A 20,172-nucleotide genomic window follows, 5' to 3' on the forward strand; every position below is an offset into this window, starting at 1 on the left:
TATCCAGTCAGCCACCAATCCCAACGGACCAAAGCATCTTACTTTGGCAGCAGCGGTTGGTCCGGTCGTGTCTCATTGGGGGCCTGGCTGGTGGGAATTATGTAGTTCTCTCAACTTTCCCCAAGAGGGCGTGTCATACGTGGTTTGGTGCATCGGCCTTAAAGCGTAAAAACAGTACAAATAAACACAGTGCACAATACTTTCAAACCTGATTTATCCATGAACAACAACATACAATCGTGTGAACTATCTTAACAAAAACATACTCATACTCAAGAAAGAACAACAGCCAGGCTAGGGCAAGGAAAACAGTCATATTCAGCAGTAGTTCATACGGGGATGGGTTGTTGTACACACTATAGTTGTCCCTTTTGACCATACAGTAATATACCTAATCAGTAGCATTATGCCCTTTGAATCTGAGCGGGCACGTATCCCCCTCATCCATCCTTCATCCAATATATATTGTTTATTTTAACACAGATTTAATGACAGGATATTGAATTTAGTCATCAGTGCTCCCCTCAAAAACAAATGGTGCATGACAACTCTGATACCTGGCCACATAGCAACAATACCTGAAGGGGTGTTCATTAAAGGAAAAATCTCATAGGATCTTACAACAGGCAGGACAAGTCATTTGTCTTTATGCTTTTTCTTGGGCTTTGATAGGCTACAGAATGATGACAGTGAATTCATAGTTTGCACACTTTTGGGTTGCAAGACACATTCAACTGACAGCATTTCGACCAGCGTAACTGAAAAAAGGGGAGGGGGGGGATGCTGCAACTCCCTTTACTGTGTAACTAAAGTAATCATTTAACATAATCAATCATAACTTGCCATGATGACATGTCATCATTCCAAATCATCTTCAGAGACGGCCACTAAGAGCTGGTCCTATATCAGTTTGTCCGTCAGTGACCAACACACAGGTGAACAAAACAAGTATTCACTGAGTGTACAAAACATTAGGAACACCTTATGAGTTTGACCCCTCCTTTCGCCCTCAGAACAGTCTCAATTCATCGGGGCACGGACTCTACAAGGTGTCGAAAGTGTTCCACAGGGACGCTGGCCTATGTTGACTCCAATGCTTCCCACAGTTGTGTCAAGTTGGTTTGAAGTCCTTTGGGTGGTGGACCATTCCTGATACACAAGGGACTGTTGAGCGTGAAAATAACAGCAGCGTTGCAGTTCTTGACACACTCAACCCGGTGCACCTGGCACCTACTACCATAGCCAGTTCAAAGGCATTTCAATTTGTTGTCTTGCCCATTCACCCTCTGAATGACACATACACAATCCATGTCTCAAGACTTCAAAATCCTTCTTTAACCGGTCTCCTCCCCTTCATCTACACTGATTTGAAGTGGATTTAACAAGTGACATCAACAAAGGATCATAGCTTTCACCTGGTCAGTCTTAAGTAGATATCGACTTCGTCACGAAACTGATCTAGAACCAACGCTTAGTAGCAACCTCTCTCTGTGTAAGGTTTGACCGAGAAGACTTAAACTGACTAGAGATCAGTAATACTACAGAATTTACACCATAGCGGACAAACTGATCTAGGACCAGCTTTTAGTGGTTGTCTCTATGGGGTCAACTTTGACAAACAAACAACTTACACCCCAAATGTTTTGAATCTTTAACAATTCCTCTGAACAAAACTTCCATGTACCGTTATGTGCCTTTGCTTACAGACAGCACAAAGTGTCTTAAAACATTAAGTTACGTGGTTGCGAAATGCTGAAATCCGTAATGTGGTATTAACATCATAAACAAGTTAAGTTATTTACATTTGAGTCATTTAGCAGACGCTCTTATCCAGAGCGACTTACAGGAGCAATTAGGGTTAAATGCCCTGCTCAAGGGCACATCCATCAGATTTTTTCACACCTAGTCGGCTCGGGGATTTGAACCGGCGACCTTTCACTCTTAACCGTTAGGCTATCTGCTGCCCTTGGCATGTGGTACAATATACATTATGGGTGTAACACCATTTCATCTTCAACCACAACAAGTTCATCTCCAGTAAACAAAATAACAACAAAATAAATATTTCCTCTATGTCACAATTACCAGATATTATTATTATTACTGAAGATATCTAAACCTATATCAGTAGAAATCTGTGAAGGGAAAAACTTTTTTTTTTACAATAGTAGATCAACTCCATTCCACAGTAGGAACAAGACTTGCCAAAGCCCCTGACATTCGACTTGGAAAGATTTCTGTCATCGGAGGGGTCGAGGTTAGGGTTTCGGAAGCAGGGGTTGATGGGATATCTGTTGGAGTGCGTCTGGCTGAATATGGGCCCGGGCAGTGCTGCCGCCTGGCACGGCGCTACACACTTGTCCGACACTTGGGGAAGATGGGACCTCCTTCAAGCCTTCTCTTTCTTACTGTGGTCAGAGAAGAAGAAATTGAAATTAGTCCAACTATTAAAACACATCGGCAGCTTCGGTAAAATCAGGTTTTATTCAAACACAACAAATACTTGACTCAAAAAGAATGGCAATGAAGGAAGAGTTTGAAGTTTAGAAAAACAGTTTGAAAGATTTGGGAACAGGTAAAGAAAGCATGAAAAAAAAAACTGTTCCAAACGTTTGAAAGAGACGGTTAAGAAGAAAATAGAAGCTTGAACTGTAAAGAGCCCTTAAGCAAGCAGTCCCCTTCTGTAAAAGACCCACTTAAGAACTACTGAAGAAAGATCTGCCCTGTCGGGAAGAGAAGAGATGACGAGGAGGAATGGAAGGCACCACGCAGGGAGTCGTGGGTAGAACTCAAGGAAAAGAAGTGTCAGGTTGAAGAGGTAGGACGATAAAACTGCTATCTTTACTTTCTTGGTCTTGGGTTTGGTGAGTTTCGGCTTGAACTTTTTTACCAAATGCCCTCTCCAGTTCCGGCACGGACAGAGTGAGGGTAAAGGAATTGTCCGAGTGATGATCAGATCGGATTACCCGAGCTGCAACACAACAGTGGTAAACACATAAAACAAACAAACATAGACACACACACACGAGCAATACGAGTGAAGCACACGCACACACTTACACACAAACAGTGAGTGACAGTTGACAGATCTGACATGCATTCTCTTTCACTCACTCTTGAAGAGAAAAAGTGCTATGATCATATAGACGTCAACCAAGACGAGAGCGCCTCATGCACATCTTTGGAAGGAGATAGAACTGGTACCATGCCGTGTGTTCAAGAGAAAATGTCAACGTTATGCAAAACAACCACGATGACACATTGATGTTTGTGTGCAAACTAGGTCAATCATTTCGTTCCAAGAGATTAGTACAAGACCATCTCTTTAATTTAAAAAAAATAATCTTTGTACAAGACCTGACGTGTCTTTGATCATGTGTTTTGGACCCAAAACATGTAGCCCGATGACTCACACTAAGATCTCCCGCTGCTCTGTCGTTCGCTGCAGACTTTATTCTGAGACTGCCGTCACCGAAGTCGTTTTGTGGTGTCGAGGGGCACGAGGGATGTTGTACTAAACAAAGGCATCATCGATTGGATCATCTCTAACCAATCAGATCATCAAAGCCAATGGTGAATTTTCAAACCGCCGCTTTAGCCACGTGCGTTCTGGCTCTGGCACAACCCAATGGGTTTCTGGACCAATCAGTCATGTGTGCATACGTAGAATGTATGCACACATGACTGTAAGTCGCTTTGGATAAAAGCGTCTGCTAAATGGCATATTATTATTATTATATTATAAATGTGTTCGGCAACAACCCAAGTCCCCGAATAGACCAATTTGAGGGAACATTCAAAATAGCATCCTATTCCCCATGTAGTGCACTACTTTTGACCAGAGCCCTATTGTACGGGTTAGTGAACTATAAAGGGAATAGTGTGCCATTTGGGATGCAGTCCCATGTCTCTAGTGGGGTCTCAGCTGTTGTGAGGGATCACACTGGGAAGTCTGGGAGTGTTTCACTGGAACACCACTTTAGTTCTAGTGAGGTCATCATCCATTATTTAGTTACATAAAACAGTGATGGCGAATTAAGATGGATTACAATGGGCTACTACGAGGTCTAGTTACAGCCGACGCATGCTCTGCACCTTCTGTAGCAGGTTTCATTAGTTCAACGTTGTTTTGGAAAATGGAGTGAGAGGTGGGTGGGTGTCTGAACATCTCGAAGATTGTGAGTAACGATGGGAGAGAAACAGTGAGTACAAAAGAGATATTTTAATCCATTGTTTGTGAGTGAGTCTTTGAACCTCAATCTCAGCCAGGTTGTTAGCATTAGCAGAACTGTCATCTCACCCAGGTCATTGTTGTTCATCATGGCGTTGGAGCCCCTCAGCCTGGGGCCCTGCTGGGTAAAGTGGTAGCCAAACTTCAACAACGTGGTGTTCTTCTCCAGCATGCTGGCTATCTCCATCTCCACCTTGTTACCTAGCGGCTGGCTCTGGAGGCAGGGGAATCAGACCTGGGTTCAAATAGTATTTATTTCCTTTCCAAATTGAGCGTTTGATTGAGCCTGACTGCATTGTCAGATGAGCAGCTTAAATAATTGGTGGGGGGGGGTGGACATAGAAGGAATCACCCAGCGGGTAAAACTGGTTGAAATGACGCCATTACAAACCAATTTAAAACCAGACATTACGTTGTGTAAACCAGTGAACCTAGATGATTTCCCAATGTCCTGTTTGAAATAACCGGTTACAATGATGCCATTTCTGGTTGTCATTTCAACCAGCTTGACCACTGGGTATTGTTCATCCACGATTCAGCACAATGAATAAAATGAAAGGTGATGTTGTTCGTAAAGTGTCTAAATATAAAACATTCCGGAATCAAAGAGATTCAGCATAGTTTATGTTAGGAAAAATTATTCACTGGCAAGAAGTAGCCCGGCGTGGGCAAAACTGGTTGAAATTAGGTCGTTGCAACAACCAGATCTCAACCCGTTTTGGCTGCAATCTGATTAAGCAGGTTGCAGTGATGTCATTTCAGCCAGTTTTTCCCACTGGGAAGAAATAACGACTATATATCACACCACAATGAATTAATTTAATGATTTGCTTTTTACAATCTGACCCTGTTGAAACAGTAGACTCAAGCGGTCCTCGTGACGTGTTATTGTAACTGGTCGGGCTGGGTACCGTGACGGCAAAACACAGGCGATTCCTCACGAAACCAGGACGACAACAAAAAAAGACCACGATTTCTTTGGGATTTTCACAAAATGTTTTCCAGAGAACGGTCCTTTAGGAGGAAGGATTGTCGACATATATTTGACATTTGGCATCGTAAAGCATCATTGAGAAATATATGGGACATTTTGGCATTACCCAGGCCTCCAATAACGATTGTGCTGTATTTCATTGTACCTGGTTGTCGATCTTGAGTTCCTGCAGGGTTGTGTTGGACTGCAGTGAGGCAATGAGAGCCAGGATACCCGTCCCTGTGATGAAGTTGGATTCTATGTTTAGACTCTTCAGTGTGGTGTTCACCTTCAGCATCTCTGCCAGGGCCTGAGGCACAGAGACACAGCAAACGGGGACAGTATATTTATATGGGCTATAATTACAGGCATGTCTGTGTCTGAAATGGCACCATTTTCCCGATTGAAACGCTATTAGCGCGCACCCCGCTAACTAGCTAGGCATTTAACACCGGTTACATACAGTACCAGTCAAAAGTTGACACACCTACTCATTCAAGGGTTTTTCTTTATTTTTACTATTTTCTACATTGTAGAATAATAGTGAAGACATCAAAACAACGAAAAAACATATGGAATCATGTAGTAACTTTAAAAAGTGTTAAACAAAACAAAATATACGTTATATTTGAGATTCTTCAAAGTAGCCACCCTTTGCTTGATGACAGCTTTGCATGGCATTCTCTCAACTTGCTCTCATGAGGACCGCCACAGGAAAGGAAGACCTAGAGTTACCTCTGCTGCAGAGGATAAGTTCATTAGAGTTACCAGCCCAGAAATTGCAGCCCAAATAAATGCTTCACAGAGTTCAAATAACAGACACATCAACTATTCAGAGGAGACTGCGTGAATCAGGCCTTCATTGTCAAATTGCTGCAAATAAACCCCTACTAAAGGACACCAATAAGAAGACGAGACTTGCTTGGGCCAAGAAAAACGAGCAATGGACATTAGACCGGTGGAAATCTGTCCTTTGGTCCGATGAGTCAAATTTGACATTTTTGGTTCCAACCACCGTGTCTTTGTGAGACGCAGAGTAAGTGAACGGATGATCTCCACATGTGTGGTTCCCACCGTGAAGCATGGAGGAGGTGGTGTGATGGGGCTTCGGTGGTGACACTGTCTGTGATTTATTTAGAATTCAAGGCACACCTAACCAGCACGGCTACCACAGCATTCTGCGGCGATACGCCGTCCCATCTGGTTTGCGCTTGGTGGGACTATCATGTTTTTCAACAGCACAATGACCCAACACCTCACCAGGCTGTGTAAGACCAAGAAGGAGAGTGATGGGGTGCTGCATCAGATGACCTGGTCTCCACAATCACCTGATTCAACCCAATTGAGATGGTTTGGGATGAGTTGGACCGCAGAGTGAAGGAAGAGCAGCCAGTGTGCAAAGCTGTCATCAAGGCAAAAAGGTGGCTACTTTGAAGAATATAAAATATAAAATGTATTTGGATTTGTGTTACACTTGTTTAAAGTAGGGTATGTCATTTTAGGCGAAAATTGAGAAAAAGTGTCCGATCCTTAATGGATTGTCATTTCTCTTTGCTTATTTGAGCTGTTCTTGCCATACTATGGACTTGGTATTTTACCAAGTAGGGCTATCTTCTGTATACCAACCCTACCCTGTCACAACACAAAAGGAAAAAAAGGAAACAAATTCCACAAATTCACTTTTTTGAAATCCATTCCAGGTGATCTCATGAAACTGGTTGAGAGAATGGCAAGAATGGACAAAGCTGTCATCAAGGCAAAAGGTGGCAACTTTGAAGAATCTCAAATATAAAATATATTTTGATTTGTTTAACACTTTTTGTGTTACTACATGATTCCATGTGTGTTATTTCATAGTTTTGATGTCTTCAATATTATTATACAACGTAGAAAATAGCAAAAATAAAGAAAAACCCTTGAATGAGTAGGTGTGTCCAAACTTTTGACTGGTACTGCATTTTTGACCAGGCCACAGGTTGTTTTTAAAAATTGAATTTCCAGATTGATATGACTTTTTAATTAAGACTTGGAGACGTGTACATTCATTGTCTGATGTAACTGCTACAATCATTTGTGCAGGTGATTTGGTAAACATTCATTGTCTGATGTAACTGCTACAATCATTTGTGCAGGTGATTTGGTAAAACAGCAATACTCACAAAGGCTACGGGATTATTACTCCTGGTTCCCACCAGGCTGAAGCGTTCCACTACAGTGTTCTCGATCAGGGATTCTGCAAAAGCCTTCAGTGTCTTCACTGGAATGTTCTGGAACACAATCAATAAAGCCACACACACACACGACTGTTTTAAAATTGGACGGACGACTAATGCATTTGAAAAAGACTGGAGAATAACCTAAATATACAGTGCCTTGCGAAAGTATTCGGCCCCCTTGAACTTTGCAACCTTTTGCCACATTTCAGGCTTCAAACATAAAGATATAAAACTGTATTTTTTTGTGAATAATCAACAACAAGTGGGACACAATCATGAAGTGGAACGACATTTTTTGGATATTTCAAACTTTTTTAACAAATCAAAAACTGAAAAATTGGGCCGAATACTTTCGCAAGGCACTGCAACGCGGACTCCAGAGTAGAGGTTTGCCCTGACCTCTTGAAGTCAGACTGAGAAGAGTGTGGTACTATGAGAATACGTGTCTCTCCTTTGTGGGTCCTGTGTGGCTCGGGTTGGTAGAGCACGGCACTTGCAATGCCAGGGTTGTGGGTTCGATTCACACGGGGAACCAGTATTAAATTTAAAAAAATATGAAAATGTATGCACTAACTACTGTAAATCGCTCTGGATAAGAGCGTCTACTAAAGGGGAAAAAAAGGAAATAGAAAAGGTATAGGAGGAGAACATAATGACATCGTATACATCTTTTTAACTGTGCGTGTGAATCAACGTAATGTTGCACCTTGATGTTGTTGAGGTTGACCTCCAGCAGGTCAGGGTCGTCCCTCTGCATCCTCAACAGCGTCTCCTCCACGTCAGTAGAGTTGGGCTGCTCATCAGGCACAGGCTTATACTGAGTACACTGGATAACACCTATAGGAAAACACAGGCTTATACGGAGTACACTGGATAACACCTATAGGAAAACACAGGCTTATACTGAGTACACTGGAAAACACAGACAACAGAAATGTTTTTATCAATACGTACAGCGCATTCGGAAAGTATTCAGATCCCTTGACATCTTCCACATTTAGTTACATTACAGCCTTATTCTAAAATGGATACAATTTTTTTTAAATCCTCATCAATCTACACACAATACTCCATAATGACAAAGTGAAAACAGTTTTTTTTCTCCAATGTATTACAAATAAAAAACAGAAATAACTTATTTACGTAAGTCAGACCCTTTGCTATTAGACTCAAAACTGAGCTCAGGTGCATCGTGTTTCCATTGATCCTCCTTGACATGTTTCTACAACTTGATTGAGTCCAGTCCACCTGTGGTAAATTCAATTGATTGGACATGATTTGGAAAGGCACACACCTGTCTATATATGGTCCCACAGTTGACAGTGCATGTCAGGGCAAAAACCAAGTCATGAGGTCAAAGGAATTATCCGTAGAGCTCCGAGATAGGATTGTGTCAAGGCACAGATCTGGGGAAGGGTACTGAAAAAAATCTGCAGCATTGAATGTCCCCAAGAACATAGTTTGGAACCACCAAGACTCTTCATAGATCTGTCAGCCCGGACAAACGGAGGTGGTCAAGAACCCGATGGTCACTCCGTCAGAGCTCCTCTGAAGAGATGGGAGAATCTTCCAGAAGGACAACCATCTCTGCAGCACTCCACCAATCATGCCTTTATGGTAGAGTGGCCAGACAGAAGCTATTCCTCAGTAACAGGAACATGAAAGCCCGTTTGGAGTTTGCCAAAATCCACCTAAAGGACTCTCAGACCATGAGAAACAAAATGATCTGGTCTTTAGCCTGAATGCTAAGCATCACGTCTGGAGGAAACCTGGCACAATCCCTACGGTGAAGCATGGTGGTGGCAGCATCATGCTGTGGGGATGTTTTTCAGTAGCAGGGACTAGGAGACGAATGAGGATCGAGGGAAAGATGAACGGAGCAAAGTACAGAGAAATCCTTGATGAAAACCAACTCCAGAGCGCCGACTGGGGCCAAGGGTCACCTTCCAACTGGACAACGAACCTAAGCACACAGCCAAGACAACGCAGGAGTGGCTTCGGGATAAGTCTCTGAATGTCCTTGAGTGGCCCAGCCAGAACCCAGACTTGAACCCGATCTAACATCTCTGGAGAGACCTGAAACTAGCCGTGCAGCAACGCTCCCCATCCAACCTGACAGAGCTGGAGAGGATCTGCAGAGAAGAATGGAAGAAACTACCCAAATACAGGTGTGCTAAGCTTGTTGTGCCATACCCAAGAAGACTTGAGGCTGTAATCACTGCCAAAGTTGCTTCAACAAAGTACTGAGTAAAGGGTCTGAATAATTATGTAAATGTGATATTTCCGATAAAATAAAATACATTTGCAAAACTTTGGAAAAAACTGTTTTTGCTTTGTCATTATGGGGTAGTGTGTATAGATTGATGAGGGGGGGAAACAATTTAATCCATTTTAGAATAAGGCTGTAAAGTAGGAAAAAGTCAAGGGGTCTGAATACTTTCCGAATGCACAGCATATAATGTAAATCAGTAATAACAAATGCACTCTTGATGTTCAATGTCGAAAGTTAATAAATATTTGCTGCACTTAGTTTGTTTGGCTAAATCAACACGTTTTTCAATTATATTATTTAACGTCAGAAATGGTGCAACGGAGGATTGTGAAAGTCTTCAGTTGTAAACAGGAACATTTTGTCCAGTTCTCTTTGGACCTTTGATGTTGGTTCCAATTCATGTTTTATTTTTAACTTCTGTGAACTGTCTGAAACACGTACGCCGTTGGTGCCACTCTTTCTCAAATCCACTTGAAAAGCAAAACCCGAATAAGTACAATACATGAAAGGATAAACAGAGGAATCATTGTTAAAAACGATGCCGAGAGCTTTGGCACAGACAGGAGGGACACACACACACACACACACACGGTACACTTACTGTTAAGGCCTTGTTTGTTGACTATATTGCTGCTGGCCAAAGCCTCGTAGTACTGCTGGTTACTCATCAGAGTGTGCATTCCCAGAATGGCTGGAGGGAGGGAAGAGAAGAGATGGAGAGATGGACAGAAGTAGAGAGAACGGGAAAGAAACATTAAGTGAGAGAAGGAAGGAGACAGAGAAATATATTTTTTAAAGTAGTTAGAAACAAAAGGGGAGAGAGAGAGAGAGAGAGGAGATGGGGGAGAGAAGAGAGAAAGAGAGAGGGGGAGAGAAGAGAGAGAGCGAGAGAGTACATTGTGTCAAATGACGTGAACACTGAGGGATAAACATAGAAGAGTTGATGTGAGTGCCAACGCTCTCCTTAGCCAAGTAAACATCATATGCTGAACTAAGACAGCAGACAGGACACCCACAAGTGGGCCTTGAGAGCTGCCTCGTTCAAAACTCGCAAACTTCCAAGCCAAACAATCGGCTCGCAAAACATTTCACACACAGCAATAGATAGTCATCCCTGTCATAGCCTGTCATAGCCAGACATACAAAAGAACCACACGTGCGCCGATGCCAGCGTTTGCAAGTCATTATTAAATACATTGTTTAAATAGCACATGTCACTGTTGCAGACGTCACACAATGCAGACATTCTCCCTGGCTTGGGTGTCCTCTGCTGCCACAGTTGGAACGGTCCCTATGAACTGCAGGAACATGCTTGACTAAACAACATGTTTTTGATTATCGCAAAGATCACGGTTTTAGCTTTAATTTGAACCTTAGTTTTAGCTTTGCTCCCCCCTCTCTTTTACTGTCCATGGCCCTTGGGTTTTTGAAAAGCGCTTTAAATCAAATGTATTATTATTAGAAGTAGTAGTTTTATCTTGTGTCCAGTTTGATGGGAAAACTCAAATAAAATGTGCTTTCTGGACCACCGTAGATGACTTGGAGCAGAAATTAACAAAAGGGAGTGAAAAGAGGGCAGTTCGGCAGAGAAGCAACAAAAGAAAAGAGCCAGTGTATTATTTTCATCTGTCAGAATGATAGAGTGTGAGAACAGTTTGTTTTCTTTGAAATAAACAACGGAGAACGAGCCGTCCATTTTAAGCAGCCGTGAAGAGTTAGTTGGAAACTCACCATGAGGACGCTGTGGATTAATTACAAACCATTGGAAATGTCTGGGAGGACCAAAACAAAACGCTGGCAAACAAACCACTAGTCACCGATTAACACTAACACTTAGGGAAGCGGAGAGAAATGCAGTCAAGATAAATGTGCAGCTAGTGTTAGGGCCGGGACGATAGCAGTATATGAACCAGCAGTACCCGAGGCAAAAATGAAAACACAAAGCAGACCAAACTCTTTGGTCCTTTAATAAAAACCTGCTGTATGTCAAATATTGTGTGCTTCAGTTTGGAAATTAAATGAATGTGACTCTGGATGACAACATAATGATTGTTTCCCGCATTAGAGCCGTTTTCCTAAAGAAGCTAAATTCGCTTCGTGTTTTACTTCCTTGCCACGATACTAACGGGTACTGGTATCATCGCGGCCTTAGCTGGTGTGTGGGCTGGCAAATACCGCGGCTGCTTGTCATAAGGCCCAGAGAGAGGGCAACCATGGTGTCCAACAGCAGTCACGGAAGGGGTGATGACGATGGCAGCGTATGGGGGGGGGGGGGGGAGAAGGGTGGGGTCACTAGAAGAGATAGAAGAGAGTTAGAGAAAAGGAGGAAGTTACTGACGGAGGACTGAACAGCGAAGTTGATTGAGTGTCAGTGACTGTTCTAAAGTGACTGTTTAGTTAGCGCGGATTTCGACTATATTAGCTGAAGTTGGTGCATAGACTGAAAATAAAAGAGGAACGGCGATAGCGGGGGAAAGCTGGCACAAAGGGATCTGTTTACGTCCGTCTGTAAAGGGGAGTGTGCACGTGAAGGTGCATGGTTTTTCATACCGGCAATGTCGCAGAGCTCAGCGTCGCTGGCGTTGGCCAGTGCCTCCTCCAGCTCTGGCTCCAGAGATACATTCTCCATGATGGGGTCCACCATATCCTTAGGTATAAAGACTTTACCTGGAAGATAGGGGACAATCAATAATACAACACATGCCACTATTCATCTCCACCCGGCACAGCAAGAAGAGGACCGGACACATCTAGGAGCCTGGTTCCTCTCTAGGTGTCTTCCTAGTTCCAGCCTTTCTAGGGACTTTTTCCCCTAGTCACCGTGCTTCGGAATCTGATTCGTTTGCTCTTTGTGGTTTTAGGCTGGGTTATCTGTAAAGCACTTTGTGACAACTGTTGATGTAAAAAAGGGCTTTATAAAAATACATTTGATTGATTGAATTTGAACTAGCTCGCTGGAACTAGAACTAGCTCGTTTCTAATGAAATGCTTTAATTGGTCAATTTGACTGCAGGAAAGCAGAAAAATCAATGCCTCGATACTAAAATAGACCGATCATTACCCAATCACCAGTAGCCAACTACCATTACATAGTGAACATGACCATACATTCTGTGAGGAAAACTTCCATTTTAATTCCATCTAGGTTACACCGACTGATAATGGAAATGGAAAATGGAAAATACAAGGCTGATATGCAATATCATCTTACATCATGGGGCGCTTCTCATATCGTCACTCAGAGTGAGCTGTAAAAAAGCCAGGCAGCCTGTTGGGACAGATGGGGGCGAATACCCAGCCATGTCTGACATGTAGCGCCCCACGTCACGCCGCCCCGGCCAAGCCTCAGAACACCGGAACAGGATTATGTGAATGAACACTGGGGGGGAGGAAGGCTGCAGTGACAGGCTGTGTGTGTGGTCCAAATATAAGCCGTTCTCCCAAAGTTTGCAGACTGTGCACTTGTCTTGCACACTCCCTGTCATGGATCTAAAACTAATATTTGGCTGGAGGGAATAAATCCATAAACGGGGCAAGTGCAGACTTTGGGGGAAAAAAAGAAGTGGGACGTAGCCACAGTCTACCGTATCTGATCTAGGATCAGGTTCCTCCCTGTCCATGTAATCACATTCATTTGGCTCTAAAAGGCTAAACTGATGCTAGTTAAGCACTCCTACTCTGAGACTCTTTATGAATACATGCCCAGAGGTCTGAGGTCTTACTCATATCAGTTCCAGGTCCAGGATCAGTTACAGCACCGTCTGTCCTGCTGGCTTTGACTGTAGCCTGGATTATCTGTTCTGGGGTCTGTGGAACCAGTGGAGATGTTCCAACTGGAAAGTCACCTCACCTTCAGGCTAGCTGCTGGGTGCCAGGATGTAGCAGGATGTTCGTCTCGGTGGTTGGTCGGTACCTGTCATCTATCAGGCTTGGCTGAGACACAGTGCTTGCTTGAGTGTTGGAGATCGGCTACATTGCAGCCGGACTGCACAGAATCAGTGATCTACAAATCACCTCACATCCCAAATAATACTCCTTATGTGATCAAGATTGGAGATTCCGGGCCTCACCTCGCTGAAACTGATCCCCCCAGACTGTACGCTGTCTGGCATACACACAGAGAGGCAGGCTGATACCCAGCAGGCTACATCTACACCTGAGTGGATCTGGGATGAGTCAGCTGGCACCAGGCCCTGATTTCTACCTTGATATGTCCAGATATAAAGAAGGACGAACTAGAGGACTCAATTGCGGCAGGCCCAGTTTCCCAGAACCAGACTGTCTGAGATCTTAATTGGTCTGATAGGTAGGCAGACTCAACTCAGGCAGTTTTGTAGCTGGATATGTCCAGATATAGGCAAGAACAGATGAACCAGCATACAAACTGGGTTGTGACTGGGGTCCGGTTTCCTGGAACTAGATATTGTCTGAGACCACTGATTGGTTCTGATGGATGTAGGACTTTAGGCCTTTATTTAAATGGCTGTAATGTTCTGAAAATATTTGGATCTCGGCCCGCTGGGCAGTAAGGTTCACCTCAAAAGGTTATCATCACTGCTTATATGTCCCTGGCCACGGTCCACGTTGCCCTTCAGCCACTTCCCCTAGCCAAGCTAGCCCATATCCCTTCTGTGTTCATAGATCTGACAGGATTACATGTAAACAATAGGAGGATGGCTCCACCACCACAAGTGGAGATGATGCTCAGATCAGATCTAACAGGGTCTGATCTAACAGGGTCTGATCTAACAGGGTCTGATCTAACAGGGTCTGATCTAACAGGGTCTGATCTAACAGGGTCTGATCTAACAGGGTCTGATCTAACAGGGTCTGATCCTACCTCTCTCCCCTCCAGTGAAGCACAGGCCTATAGTGGTATTCTATCCTGCCGGGGCCTGCGGTCATACCTCTCTTCTCTCCAGTGAACGGAACCAGGTCCTCCTTGTCAGGATGTTCCTTGGCTTGCTTCTCCAGGTGGGCTACCAGGTTCTCTCTCTGGAAGGTTCCGGTCGGCGCCTTCTTGGTCTGATCCTTCTGCCTCATCCCGGCCGGCAACAGGGCATTCTAAAGTCAGGAAGGATTTATCATTGGCCGATAATGCTAACAATTGGTTGCACTTACTCTAGGTAAGAGGGTATTCTAACCACAAGGAAGGATCGTCATTGGCCAATAATGATAGCAATGGGTGGGATTGCACTTGTTTACATACAACATTTCCGCCCACTCTCGAAACATTAAACATTGAGATAGTAACACACTTTCTAGTGTGACGTATAGCCCGAATGTAAGAGTGAAAGGACACACACAAATCACTAACTGTGTTAAAATAAAACTAACAGAAATAACAAAGGCAGTTCCCAGACAGCTATTCTTAGACCGCAGAATGCTAAACCAGGTCCATATTATAGCGATAGACCAATATCTTATCTTAGCTTTCAGCACCTACAGTGAACTGGCCACTTAAAGACACAGTATTTATACCTGACATATCAGTTTAACTCTTTAACATGGCTCTGTGGGAGATCTGGACGATATCGTCAAAAGTCAGGGAAAGACGGACTAGCACCACAAGATGCGCGCGCGCACGCACACACACACACCCTCCCACAGTCATCTAAGCCTGGGCTGGCACTCCTGGTATTGTAGGTGTCCAGACTTTATGTGAGACGTCGGCCATTCATCATAACCCTATTACAGCTTGTGTCAACACCTCGACAGATTAACTACTTACGGATAAAGATGAAGTCAAGCACCGCCGCCTTATACAGTATCATACATATCTGATGGGCCTATAACTGAACATATATTATATTATAAATAACAGGTGAGGCCTACACTATGAGAGATCCCTGTTTTTCTCGACTTTCACTGGGAAGTTGGCTTTGGAAGATGGTTTGAGGATCACTGTATTGTTTAGACCTACAACTGCATATTAGAATTGAATATACAGCGATACGATATATAGGCTAATATATGATATGAATGTGATCTGATGGGTTAATATGTTCATGCTCTATAAGAATTTCAAAGGATTAAAAAACAAATTATTACAAACATTTAAAAATTAAAGTTATGCAATCTGAAATCAATCTGACAGACTTGGCTACATCATCATCCAACAACGCTTCCAGCTAAGATGTACTCATGACTAAATTGATTTGAGTATCATTTGTCAGTCTTAGTCTGTGGGAGAATCTCAAGTTCCTGCAAATTCCTCAAGTCCTTGCTTCTCGCCTCCTTTACAACCCATTGACGAGAAAGCCAGAGGTCCCACCCCTCAGACCATCTCCTCCAATGGGTTTTGAGAAGGCGAGGCGAGAGGACGCAATTGAGATTCTCCCTATGTTTCTCAAATGGCACCCTAATGCCTATATAGTGAGCTACTCTTAACCAAGGCTCTGGTACACCTGTAAACCTTAATATCCGAGTGTTATACCACGGTCTACTTCATAGTGGGTTGTATGATTGGTTGAAGGATCTTTTCATAGTCCTAGACTTTGGAACGTGATAGCGTGATTAAATGCACTGTCCTGTTACCGAGCATCTCCCATCTCTGTTGAGGTTGTACAAGGATAAATGTTTTAGATTTGCGTCAGGATCGAACTCCTAGCTCCAGATGTACGCATAACCATGCGCGCACACCAAGAAGATCAGAGTTTTAGACTTACGTCCGGATCTAACTCCTCCAGCTCATCCTCCAGCCTCTGTAGCTCTTCCTCTGAGAGTTTCTTCAGTAGTTCATCCTCATCCACTTCCCTGTAGTTCACTACTTCCTTCTTATAGGAGGTGGACATGGCGGCGCAATAGAATCCCAATGACCCCCCCCCCCAAAAAAAGACAACTAAGTGCCCAGCGACGTTTTCAAAAGGAAGTCTGCAAGAAGGTGGATGAAAAACAGACGAGACAAGGTTTAGTCAATATGGTTTGATTGGTCAACTAGCTGAGTCATAAGGCAGACCTACCAGCAAAATCAAAACATTGCATCTATCCAATAAATATGAGATGAGAGACTATTGGTAAACACCAATAACTTGATGTGTTGTGTTGGATAAACACTGAAAAGTGGGCCCTTGACTAACAGAAACTAACTTGTGTTGCTTAATTAATGGCCTGGAATGCCCAGAGATGCCGTTAAAAGTTTTTTTTTTATGCATTAAGAATGCTTTTTCCAGGTCCAATAACACTTCAGCCAACTACCTTAAGGCATAGTTTTTTTTCTCTAAATGTTGGGTGGGGTAGGTTCCTGCTAGTGGGTTGTGTCCCAAGCCCAGAGCACGGCTAAAAACATCCCTTACCCTTCAATGTTTGCAGATCTGTAAGATTTAATCAATATAGTGGAGGCGTCACCACTACATTGCTTAGGCCAATACCTACTGAGGCAATTCAGATCTGTAAACATCAGAGGGTTAGGGCCTAGGGGTAGGGAGCAAATTGGGACTGGCTTGATGGGTCATGTAAAAAAACACCACAATCTTCATGTGGGTCAAAATAAACATTTGTGAACCACTGCCATTGTACTGAACTTCCGATAGTAGTTGTTTTTTTACATGTAGACTACTAACTTTAGGTGGGGGATCACGACCCAAAAACATTTTGAAACCACTGTTTTAAGGAGATAGGCCTGCAGTTCTTTTATTTTCTTGAAACGGAAACTGTATACAGTTTAAGAAGCAAACGGAACAAAACAGGGAAGAACCTACCTGAATTTGTCCAAAACGTTGCAAACAGTTTTCCATTAGGAGTATAAAAAAAATGTTTTTCAACAGAATCGGCGTAATAAATACACCCCAGTACTCTGTCTGTTGTTTGGCTTCACAACTAAACTAGCCTCCTGCTGGTCAGTGAGGAGTTGAAGGTTTGTGGGCCAAACTGCAGTGGAAAGTCTGGCCTGCTTCTTAAACCCTGATGGGGGACAGCTGATAAAAACAGCAGTTAACCTTAGGTTAACAAGATATAGGTCGGGAATTTATGCAGAATTTATGCAGGCGGACAGCTGTCTGTCATTCATGTGCATTCTTTCGAATCTGCCCCCCCTCCCCACACTTCGATGGAACACCGGTTCATTTGAAGCTTTAGTTAGAGTCTGGGTTAAAACATGGGATATGGCAAAAGTTCTTTATATGCTAATTATTCGTGAGTTTTTGTATTTGTTAAGGACTAGTCCGCTAGTTTTCATATGCACGTACCTCCTCCACTGCTTATCCCGGCTATTTATAGCGAACGGGTCCCGCTTTGTGACAGTTGAATACTTTGACCAGATATGGATTATTTTCTGGCCAGTCGAGTCACACTAAAGAGTCGCTTCATACAAGGAAAGTAAAAGTACGCCGCAACCAAGGGTGGGAAAAAAGTTGGGAATCCGCACGGATATCCTCGAATGTTGTCAACTGCAGCCGAGTTGAAATCCTGAACTTTGCGTAATGTAGTACAACACTCCCACGAAGGCAAAGTAAACTCACGGACCCCCTACTCCTCCTCACCCGGCGCTGCCAGTCAAGTGATGTCACACTTGTTCTTCAGGCAAGTGAGCTACATGCGCCATTATAATGATACACTCGCCATTTACATTACCGTTAGAGTAGACATTACCGGTACATTAGAATAACAGCAAAATCAATAGCGCGTTTTCATCGTAAATAATAAAAACCTTTGTCATTGAATACCATTTCGTATAATGTTTTAAATGAACAAAATTCACAAAACAGAATTCTCCTTTCATATTCCACTGACGGTATAAAACAGCATAGTAGTTATACATTGTATTATCGTTCATTACTAATAACAAAGTAGTGCTTTTGAATGATCAATTTATTCAGCTAAATCTATATTCATCCATTTCCTTCAAAAGTTAAGTTAGTACTGTGAGATGTCACGCACAAAAAGCAAAATACGTGTCAGTCAAATCAATTTCAAGCATTTAAAAAGTCAAGGTATTGAAAAACGAATTAAATACAGTCGACTTAAGTTATTATTTAAAAGTTCAAATGTATTTAAGTAAAAGACAAACAAAATCACAAGTTAGCAGGACAAATGGCTTAAAACAGATCAACTGCAAAGACCATAATTTGGTGCTGAATAATAACTAAAATCAGCAAAGAACTTTCTATGCAAAGTATTTGATTGAAGATTGAAACTGAACGATAAAGGACACTTTTTGTATATACACATGAACGACATAACCTACTAAGGAGATCGATGGGGTCGGTACTGCTGTTTAATCCCTTTCTCTGTATATGCACAACTGCAAATAGATTCACCCCCACCCCCACACATACGATAAGGAAGAGAGAAAAAACACAGCTCTATGCTTCATACATTGCTAAGCTGATAAGACCACGCTTCTGCATAAATGGCTCCCCAATGACCTGTGACACTCTGGCAGATCTTTGTGACCCGTGGAATAAGTGAAAGGGATACCAACAGTTATATGCTGCAAGGCAGTGCTGTACACAATTTCAGCGTATATGATAGACTCTGGCAGAGTTCTACCTGTGCGGGATAAGAAAAGGATACCACAACAGTCTTGTGCGTTCGGTCTGTCCAGTCTGGTTCTACGGGGCGGTACTCAGCTCCTCTGGGAAGTCAGCCATGACGGTGTGGACACAGATGTCTGTCTCCTCTGAACTGGGGCCTGGTCAAAAGCAGTGCACTACGTAAGGAATAGGGTGCCCTTTCAGATGCAACTAGTGACTTTGCGTTATTCTTTTTTAAATATATGTCGCTACTGGCTATTTATGTATTTTTGTCATTCTCAAAGAAATTCAATAAATGAATCCACCAATCGCCTTCCTGTCCCAGGGAAGCTCCGCCTCCACCACACACTCCACCAGGGGCTTCTTCTCTAACAGTTATATTGCCTCAGCCATGTGAAAACGAAACCAAACAAAGCCCATAAATCAGCGAGGACTAAAAACACAATGACGTCAGACTTCATTCCGGAGACAAGTGTGTGACTGGCTTTTTTCATTTGTATAAAATCAAAAAAACTGTGGAGGCCTCCAGGTCCTAATCTGTCCACTCACTTATGGTCCACCTTGGCCTGGCCTTTCTGTTCATCTCCGGGCCAGCGTCTCCTTGTTGTAAAGGACCATCTCTCCCATCAGCTTGTACGGGTCCTGTGTTTTATTTGACACATTTCAAAATGTACTGAACACAAATATAAAAACGCAACATGCAAGAGTTACAGTTCGTATGAGGAAAATCGGTCAATGAAATAAATTCATTATGCCCTAATCTATGGATTTCACATGACTGGGAATACAGATATGCATCTGTTGGTGAGATACCTTTTAAATAAAAAAGTGGGCTTTTCTTTTTTAACCCTTTTTCTCCCCAATTTCGTGGTATCCAATTGTTACTATCTTGTCTCATCGCTACAACTCCCGTACGGGCTCGGGCTCGGGAGAGACGAAGGTCGAAAGCCATGCGTCCTCCAAAACACAACCAAACCAACCCAACCCAACACTGCTTCTTAAAACAG

General features: G+C 43.0%; 1 protein-coding gene across 4 annotated transcripts; it reads right to left on the minus strand.

Moving 5' to 3' along the window:
• Positions 1-197: 197 nt before the first annotated feature.
• On the minus strand, positions 198-19,438 carry LOC124019098 (tropomodulin-1-like). 4 transcript variants are annotated; one of them, XM_046334466.1, is made up of 11 exons: positions 19,182-19,438; positions 16,361-16,565; positions 14,600-14,756; positions 12,243-12,359; positions 10,294-10,383; positions 8,127-8,257; positions 7,364-7,471; positions 5,371-5,514; positions 4,301-4,445; positions 2,846-2,971; positions 198-2,408 (listed from the first exon to the last, which is right to left on the minus strand). In XM_046334466.1, exons 2-11 carry the CDS (start codon positions 16,484-16,486, stop codon positions 2,350-2,352), a joined length of 1,203 nt encoding a protein of 400 aa, XP_046190422.1. In that variant the 5' UTR covers positions 16,487-16,565; positions 19,182-19,438; the 3' UTR covers positions 198-2,349. The 4 variants fall into 4 exon arrangements, with proteins under 4 accessions (XP_046190422.1, XP_046190420.1, XP_046190421.1 ...); XM_046334464.1 differs by lacking the exon at positions 19,182-19,438 and adding an exon at positions 17,879-18,626; XM_046334465.1 differs by lacking the exon at positions 19,182-19,438 and adding an exon at positions 17,393-18,626.
• Positions 19,439-20,172: the final 734 nt, after the last annotated feature.

Source organism: Oncorhynchus gorbuscha, unplaced genomic scaffold, assembly GCF_021184085.1.
Source record: "Oncorhynchus gorbuscha isolate QuinsamMale2020 ecotype Even-year unplaced genomic scaffold, OgorEven_v1.0 Un_scaffold_7:::fragment_2:::debris, whole genome shotgun sequence".
In the NCBI taxonomy this organism is placed as follows: domain Eukaryota; kingdom Metazoa; phylum Chordata; class Actinopteri; order Salmoniformes; family Salmonidae; genus Oncorhynchus; species Oncorhynchus gorbuscha.

Bases quoted from the DNA above. Each gene is read 5' to 3' on its own strand.
- LOC124019098 (XM_046334466.1), bottom strand. From the start codon at position 16,486: ATGTCCACCTCCTATAAGAAGGAAGTAGTGAACTACAGGGAAGTGGAT. The intron at 10,384-12,242 runs GTATGAAAAACC...CCCTCCCTCCAG, and splicing joins TGAGCTCTGCGACATTGCCG to CCATTCTGGGAATGCACACT. The intron at 8,258-10,293 runs GTAAGTGTACCG...GTTTTCCTATAG, and splicing joins CAACAAACAAGGCCTTAACA to GTGTTATCCAGTGTACTCAG.